The sequence below is a fragment of the Pyricularia grisea genome, assembly GCF_004355905.1.
Source record: "Pyricularia grisea strain NI907 chromosome Unknown Pyricularia_grisea_NI907_Scaffold_4, whole genome shotgun sequence".
NCBI classification, from domain to species: domain Eukaryota; kingdom Fungi; phylum Ascomycota; class Sordariomycetes; order Magnaporthales; family Pyriculariaceae; genus Pyricularia; species Pyricularia grisea.
In genome coordinates this window covers 633,415-642,421 of record NW_022156718.1, presented here as the reverse complement: position 1 = coordinate 642,421, position 9,007 = coordinate 633,415, and the positions used below count along the sequence as shown (strand labels likewise).

The following is a 9,007-nucleotide window of genomic DNA, read 5'->3' as shown; positions in this document are numbered from 1 at the left end:
GGGGGGGGGGGTTCCGCACCAAGGCGGAAAGTCATGGACCGACCACGCGGTTATGCTAAGACATATGTGGTAGCCGAATATCAAGTCTGCTCAGGATGATGCTCGTCAATTGACAAGGGAAAGAAGTTTGTTTCTCGTGCTGGATGGCCGGGGTCGGCGAGGCGAGGCGAGTCAGCCCAAACGTGCCATCCGACTGTCATTCCTATTGAATGGGTAGGGATTCAGGGAGTTGAAGGATTTGCCTGCCTATATTGATCTTGTGTGGGGAATTATTGTACAGACTGACTGCCTTATTGAGAAGTGAGAAGTCCATGAGCTTTGGAACCGAGTTTTGTATAAAGGTCGAATGGTCTGCTCCTCCTCAAGCAGCTGAGATTTTGCCGGCCATCCCACGGCGCGGATACCACTCTCTCTTTTAACCTTTGAGTTTTCAGTAGCAATCAATCATTCGTTTGGGGTTGCTAACGAAAGCGCCGCACTTTCGCTCACTTTGATCATTTCATTTTATTTTATTTTTCTTAAGAGTTGTTTTATCTATCTTGCTATTGTTCCCAGAGAATATACCAACAATGAGATGCCCTACGAGTCTGATGGCCCTCGTGGCCAGTGGTTTGTCTGTGGTTGAGGGTGTTGTGATTCATTCTAGGGCTCTCCCTGGAGTGAAGGTTACTTACCAGGAGGTAAACGGATGCCCCCTCCTTTTCCCCTATTATTATAAGATGATCTTTTATAATATAGCTAACGGCTTTGAACAGACCACCATCTGCGAGACAACTCCCGGCGTCAAGGGTTACAGTGGCTACGTCACTCTCCCTGCTTCGCTGGACCCTGCCATCCCCTTCGAGAGCAACATGTTCTTCTGGTTCTTTGAGTCCCGGAAATCCCCCACAACTGCACCGATCACCTTGTGGCTTCAGGGCGGTCCCGGATCGGCCAGCATTGACCAGGCAGTGAGCGGTCACAACGGTCCCTGCTCAGTCAACGCGGACTCCAAGACGACCACACTCAACCCCAACAGCTGGAACACGGTCTCCAACATGATCTACATCGACCAACCCGTGCAGACTGGCTTCTCCCACGACGGTGTGCTCAAGGAGGGTGTCTTGGATACCCAGACTGGCGACATCAACGTGACCAACCCGGCCAACCCAACCAATTGGCTCACGGTCAAGGGAACCTTTCCCAGCGGCGACCAGACCCGGTTGGTCAACACGACCAGTACGGCGGCTAGGGCCATCTACCACGCCATGACGGCCTTCTTCGACGAGTTCCCGCAGTACCACCGCGACAAGATCAACGTCTGGTCTCAGAGCTACGGCGGCCACTATGCGCCCGCCATCGCCTCGCTGATCAACCAGGAGCAGGCGAAGCCGGGCAGCGTTCTGGGGACCTCGTCCAAGAAGATCAAGAGGGCCACCACTTCCTTTGGCGTCGACTCGATCGGTATCATCAACGGATGGGTCGACCATCTGACACAGGCCCCATTCCTCATGACCTACAACAACAACAACTCGTACGGGATCAAGTCGTACTCGGACGACGTGGCAAAGAACCTTTCGGCCCAGTTCAACGCTGCCGGCGGATGCATGGATCTGTCCAAGCAGTGCCGTCAGCTCATAGTCGACAAGGACGCCGCCGGTTTCGCCACCGACCCCGATGTTGTCAACACGTGCTACAGCGCCTCCATCGCATGCCTGACCGTTATCGGCGAGAACGACGCCGCGTCGGGCCGCAACACCTTCGACCTCGCCCAGGTGCTCCCTCTCGGCTTCCCCTACCCTTACGAGGTCGGCTATCTCAACGAGCCCAGTGTCATGAGCGCCCTGGGCGTCAAGTTGAACTACACCAGGTCCAACAACGCCGCCACCAACTACGTCCTGGGCTCCGGTGATCTGATCCGGCCGTACAACGACGTCGTCGGCCAGCTGCTGGACCAGGGCGTCAAGGTTGCCCTGGTCTACGGCGATCGGGACTGGCGCTGCAACTGGGTGTCGGGCGAGGCAGTCAGCCTGTCGGTCAAGTACAACGACAGCTCCAAGTTTTCTGCTGCGGGCTACACCGATGTCAAGGTCGGAAACGGTGTTGCCGGAAAGGTGCGCCAGCACGGTCTGTTCAGCTTCACCAGGGTGTACAACGCCGGTCATGAGGGTCAGTGTTTTTCTCCCTTTTTTTTTTTTTTTGCCATTTTCTTCTTCTTTTTCAAATTGTTTCTTGAAGAACGACAGCTAACTCAAAAGATACTTTTAATCCTACAGTCCCCATCTACAAGCCCGCCGAAGCACTCGCCATCTTCACGCGCACCATCCAAGGCAAGGACGTCGCCACAGGAGAGTCTGATGCAGCAGGATTCACGTCATCTGGCCCATCTTCGGTCTTTGACGTCACGGTCAAGGCCGACCCTATTCCCGCGCCTCTGTGCTACGTCCTCGATGTTCCCATCAACCAGCGCTGCACAGCGGACCAGATCAGCGCCCTCGGGAACGGAACGGCTGTCGTCAAGGACTACATTGTCAGCTAAAGGGGTTTGAGGTGCTAGACGCTTGACGCATTTGAATATGCTCTCTCCTACACGCGAGACCAGTTCGCGAACCCCTCGGGAAGGGAGCTGCTGTGGCCAGGGGCTTGATTGTCATCTTGAGGATGGTTCAGACAGACGCTTGAATTGTGTTATGGGATTTTAGTGATTTAGATTATAGACGAAACAAGAAAGAAAGAAAAAAAAAATACAGATATTATCTTCTTATACACTGCACAAAACTCCCAAGTCACTGTCATGTCATGTCTGCAACTCTGGTCAAAGATTGAGCCATCTTTGGCTGCACTTACAACAAATTCATACCCTCACATATACTGTATTACTTTGGAAAGTGAAGCACAAGTTATGCAAAGTGAGCATAAATAAGCGAGGGTTGTCTTTGAATGCTGACCACGATACACATAAAAAAAACCCCCGAACCAGCAATAAGAACTCTAACATGACGTTCTTTCCAAACCTACCCCATGCATACGCATTACACCAAAGCGCACTACAACGAACAGAGAAGGTTTCGGCTGTCGATCAGCTACAACGGTATAATGGGTTTGCCAAGCCCCCCAAGGTGGGCAGGTTAGTCTCGCTAGTGAACACTTTGCCGAATATTACCTATTTCTCGACCCGCGATTGTCTTGACTGGGCAAAGACTGGGTGGGCACTGACTGAGAATAGCGATAGTTGAAGTACATGCCGTTTGTCTCCATCTAACGCAAATCCCAATTTGAGCTTACTCAGTGGCAAGGAGCCTAACGTGAATCGTTCGGTATACCCCGATAAACTACGGTAGGTTCGGGGCTGGATTTTCAGACCCGCGCTTCCGAGCAAGCCGTTCTATGGAGAGGAAAAAGAAAAAGAAAAAGAAAAAAAAAAGGCGAGAAATAGGCGTGGAAACATGGGATGGATTTAATGACTTTCGCCACATCCGTCTACCAATAAACGTGATTTTTTTTTTCTCTCTTGCTGCAACTTTTTTAAGCCGCCGCTTCCTTTGACCGCCACTGGCCTAGTGTCCCTCCAAGTCTTAGGTTCGTACTTGGTACGGAGAGTAATTATGGGACTAGGTAGGTCTGCAGGTAGTCTCCATTCAAGCTGCTTCTCTCGCTTATGTCCGCTGGTATCCACTCCGGTCCGGCATGCTATCGTTGGTTGCTGCAGTTCCACGCAGGCGCATTTTTAATCGCCGTGGGAAGCCACAATAAACCAACCACCTCACCGCCAATATGTACGACACACGCACACTTACTCAATTCACCCACCCACACTGTATGTATGTATGTATGTATGTATGTATGTATGTATGTATGTATGTATGTATGTACGTACGTACATATGAATATTAGCCAACATCACTTTTCACACACTACCAAGACTCGACCCCTTACTACCGACGTTACAGCACGGTAACTCCGTAAATGGGAATATTGCGGCACTTGAAAACCTGCCTGTAAATTGCCACAAAAAGACAGAACCGAGGCTCATGCAGTAAGTATCATGCAGGCCACTAGTCTAATGCAGGGGAAGAGCTAGGTTTAGGTAGAGTCGTTGGGATGTTCTTTTTGTTCTGATAGGTTGGTTTATGTCCTGGGAAATTCTGGTTCTTGTCGTCTAGTTTTGTCTTTCTCCCTTGCAGTGGTGTTTGTTGTTGTCGTCTCAGGACCACTGCTCGATTTGTGTTCTCATTCGATGCTGGGGCGCGCCCTAATTTTCTTTTGAGATGCATGTCAGATCGTTTTTTGCGTGATAGAATAGTTGAGAGCGGTCTTGTCCGACTTTTTTTTTTTTCTTTCCCCCCTCTCTTTCTGAACCCTTGACCCCAAGTTTGGTGTTGCGACAGTTAATCGTTACAAGAGTGTGCCGCCTGACAAAAGCTGAGTGAGCCCGCTTACATCCAGTCTATTGGCACCAGGTGGATCTCCTTAACCTGCATCCTCAATAATATTCTTTTTTAACCCGTCGTCCTACCAAAACACGCATATCGGCATTCTGCAGGACGTCTTACTTTGTGGGCTGAATAGATATGCTGGTATGGAGACAATCGGGCATCGGCATTAAACTTGTTCGCGAGGGTGGATGCGGAAAAGCAAAAACCTGCAGCTTACTGCATGCATACTTCTAGAACTGTTAGACTTGACCTAGGTCAAGCTTGCATATCGCCAAGTGATGTGACAAGAAAACAAGAGGCAGCAAAAAAGGCGAAAAAAAGGCGAAAAAAAAGTCAGTATGGTCACATGAATGTAAAACACAATGTGAGCTAAGCCATTACTATGAGTGGTTTACTTTGGTACTACCCCTCTTGGCGACTCTCAAGATAGTACGTACATGTATGCATTCTATTTCTCGCCGTCAGCTCTTCAGCTACCTGCAAAAAGTTGGCAGCTTGACGTTTCAAGGCGCAGTGACCGCTACTGCCCGCACGGACCCCTCACCTTCAGCTGGCAAGGAAACAAAGCGACCTGAGCCAGCCCAACGATCCGTCTAATTTTGAGCACATCGTGACGTTGGGCTGTTCGGCTTTTCCTAGGCAACCTAGGGTAGTTTTGTTGGCACGACTGGGGAAGCAACCAACAAACAAAGATATGTGATGGAGGGTTTAAGCCGCCAACGATATAGGGAGGAGGGCTGTATTCCCGACCCCGAACTCGGCTACCTCGCGATATCCCGCCATCTGCATCTGCCACCCACCGATTTGAGACAGACGTGTTGATCAATGAGCTAACAGGCCCTATAACTTGGCTTTGTTATATCAAGGGACCCCTCTCTGGGTCAGACCAAGCAACGTGGGCGCACGTACGATGCGGTAGGTGCCAAGTGTTTTCGTCGCATCACTTACGTAGGTAGGTTTTTGTTGACATATAAGATGAAGAAAATGGGAATGAGAAAAAAAAAAAAAAAAGAGACCCCACTGTACCCTCACCGGTGGGAGGTGATTTACAAACATGGAAACGGGTAAGGGAGGTCCTCATGATCTCGGTGAGGAGTTTGACTGGTCGCAAATGCCTGGGTGGTAGCTGATATGGATATAACCAAAGTACATAGTGGGGTTTGATTCATAGGGGAAAAAGAAGAAGAAAAAAAAAGGGAAGGAAGGAAAAGAAGGGAGAAAAAGGAGCCCACTTAAGCTCCACGGAAATGAGATGAAGCGCGTTTGTCTTCATCTGCACGATCGCGACTCAGGGAGCTTCCTTGCCCACATGCCGCATCTGCACTGCAGCGGTCCGCTCTTCGTCCGAACCCAACGCTGGGGTCCAGCCGCCGCCCCTCATTATTCCAGACGCAGCAACTTTTTCTAGGTAGGTCACTGTCACTGCCCACGCGACATCGTGCAGGTTTTTTTTTTTTTTTTTTTTTTTTTTTTTTTTGTGTGATGGAGGCGGTGAAGCATACCCCATTGTCAATAGGTCAATCCTGGTCTGGGGCAATGGCTTGAAAATTGGTCTCGTCACATTTTGATTTTTGCCAAGTCTGGTACCACCCGACAGTACTATGTAAAAAGTTTCTGGGGCGCATTTTTGCGTGTGCGCGCCTGAGACATTCATGGTAATGGATTATCAGAAAAATATGGGCATGGTATATCCTGGTCGACTGGTGTACTTTTAAGCTCAATCAGTCAATTATCCCACCTCCAGGTCCAATAGATTACTACCTAATTCCAAGGCGTCCCCAAGCTCCCTATACAAAGTACAAGCAAGGTACGTAGTAGAATGTGGGATGGGTATGTACTATAAAGGGAGCTTGCTCCGTTCGCTGCAAAGGGCCCAAAAAGGCAATTATCGGGGAAAACGAATAACCTTCCCATGAACGACAATATAAGTTTACTATGCACCTCATTGTATTTTGTAAAATGGGACTGTAGCGATAACCATCTTCCCCCCAAACATGAATCGAGCGTCAGCCGTGTTGCGTCGCTGCGGAGTGTACGTGATAATCAATACTTGATGCTAGCACTACCACATAGAACAAGTCTCCTTTAGCCACTCAGAGGTTGGCGCAAATCCCAATCAATCTCTACTTGGAACCGAACCAACTCAAGCATCCAAGGCGAATGCAACGCTGTACAAAACGGGCCCCCAAGCCCAATCCCAGGTTTCGATAACAGAGTGGATGCATGCACTGTTCGATACGGTCATGTACATAAATTAATCACCCCCACCTTTTTGCGCACAGGTTTGTGCAAATAGCGCGGAACAGACCGATGTTGTGCGGGGACGTACGTGATGCAAGGTACAACAGAAATGGCTCTCTTGGCTCAATCCGGCAAAAGCCTCAGTTCATCCAATTCGTCTTTTTAGGCGAAAGACGGGTCACTTTTTTATTTTTATTTTTTTTATTTTTTATTTTTTATTTTTTATCTCCTTCTCTCCCCCTTCGCTATCTACCTCTTCCTTATCGTGAAGCCTACTTACCTACATGTGTACAGTACAGCACCGTACCGTACACATAGTACGCCTTACGCTTGTGATCCACAAAACCGCAGAGTACGGTACGTCGGAGTCGTCTAGGTATTCTAGGTTACTATGTCAGTAAATGATACCTGGCAGGCTTTGGTCTGATTCTGCAGGCCTGGTGGGATAGGGGACTGTGCGTACCTGGTATTGATTGCCTGGAGTCTGGAGTGTCTAAATGAAGATGAGCACAAGGTAAGCTTGACAAGGTACCGAGTGTACTGTAAGCAAAGCACAGTAATTACAGTAGTAGTCAGTCTCCAAGGTACCTGATTGTTAATTAATTATCCTTTTTTAATCCAGAGGCGACCTGCGCTCGCAATACCACAACACAATCCAAACTGCCTACCCAAGCGGTAAACAGTCTAAACCCGGCTTGGTAAGCGGCCGAGAATCCCAGTCGAGGATGAAATCTTCATAGGAACGTGACAGGCAACAAGCTTGCAAGGCCTTTCACTTTGGCTTTCGCCAGTTACCGTCGTAGCAACCGTCAATCCCCCAGGACTGCATATCCCGACCTGCTAGTGGGGCAAGGTGTGCATGGGAAAGCGCTTGAATGACCAACAATGACGCGATGGAAACCGATGTTACTACCATTGGGCACCGTGATCGTTTCGAAAGTGATGAAGCTTGATTAGCTGTTAATAGCCTGGAGCTTAGATTAGACATAATTCGTAGAATGTCAAAGCTGAGTGAAAATGTGACTTTAAAAAAAGTTGATTGTTTCTTCTGCTGACATGGATCCATCTAGCAGGTCAATCAAGCCATCAATGAATGCCAAGAAAATGGAAAAGCGCTGGAATGTTAACCGTCGTTGGGGGGAACAAACGATAGATCAATCATGCTTGGAATGAAAAGCATCTTTGATTATCCTGCGATCCATGATAATAAACATCCAGTGCATGCATGAAAAGAGAAGAAAAAAGTTGATCAACGGACCCGTCTGATATCGAGAAATAAAACACACTCCATCGGCAAGCATGAATTTACCAGCCAGCAGAGACGGATACCGGTTATAATTGGTCTGCATAGAAATGATCTACGCCAAAAAAAAAAAAAAAAAAAAAAAAAAAAAAAGTACTCAACGAGGCATGAAAGGTAGCCAGAGACGGCAAGATGATTCAACTGAATACATGTACGTGTTGTATACCTAAGGTAGGTAGTGATTGCACAAAATGAGGAGAAATGCCGCACCGCACACACTCGGCCTTTGACGAAGTGCTCGATGAATCCTTGCGCCTTGCACATCGGGTAGAGGATCGTGGTCAGTGCGTCTTCTTACTGGCGCTATCCTAGACAGGCGTTGAATGAGTCCCCGCCAAAGAACCCCCGTCTGATGTTCTCGTCTCCATGCGATGCCGTTACTACAAGGACAGATGCCAACCGATCTATTATAGGTACGTATAGTAGGTAATTGGCAACTAAGGTACCCTTGTAAGGCGCTTTTACTAGGACTAGTACAGCCCCCCCTTGTATGGCCAATCTCTCTTCTGTCATGTTCATTTGTCTATGCCCTGTATGTTGATGCAAGGGGAAACAAACATGCTGTTTCTTGTCACCTATCACGACTGTAAGACTCCTGTCAACCGTGGCCCAACAGCACGCACGTCACAAGATCGGGTGGCCACAGTTAGAGGCTTTGGTCGCCACCTTTTTTTTTTTTGCGGCCCTTCTCTCCTGTCTATACTTTACTCGGCACATGGAAAGAAATGTGGCTGCGTTTGAAATGCACACCAAAAAAAGACTCCCACCATAGTCCGCCTCGCTCGTTTTGCATTCTGCGCTACTTGGTTTCTTGCCTCTTCGCACGCTGGCCGACCGGCCGAGTGGGAGGCGCCCCACTAGTGAGCAAAAAAATGCTCCAGGGGGTTCGACCCGGCTCAAACCTCCAACCCTGTAGCCAAGCCTGCGTCCCATGTGCCCCACTCGCCAGGCACATCGCCGGCCCATGGGAGGCTTGTCCCTCCCCTTTTGCGCTTGCCGATGATCACTGTTGCGGTCCTTTAGACTAATAACCCCACGGCGAAATTTG

At 49.0% G+C, this 9,007-nt stretch overlaps 2 protein-coding genes across 2 annotated transcripts; both read left to right on the top strand.

The window, feature by feature from the left end:
* Positions 1-569: 569 nt before the first annotated feature.
* Positions 570-2,518, top strand: PgNI_06926 (uncharacterized protein; the record flags this gene model as incomplete). The annotated part of the gene is made up of 3 exons (XM_031126944.1): positions 570-680; positions 756-2,148; positions 2,256-2,518. The coding sequence occupies 3 exons, from the start codon at positions 570-572 to the stop codon at positions 2,516-2,518; spliced, it is 1,767 nt and encodes a 588-aa protein (XP_030981649.1).
* Positions 2,519-5,469: 2,951 nt separating this feature from the next.
* Positions 5,470-6,673, top strand: PgNI_06924 (uncharacterized protein; the record flags this gene model as incomplete). The annotated part of the gene is made up of 3 exons (XM_031126943.1): positions 5,470-5,537; positions 6,387-6,447; positions 6,476-6,673. The coding sequence occupies 3 exons, from the start codon at positions 5,470-5,472 to the stop codon at positions 6,671-6,673; spliced, it is 327 nt and encodes a 108-aa protein (XP_030981651.1).
* Positions 6,674-9,007: the final 2,334 nt, after the last annotated feature.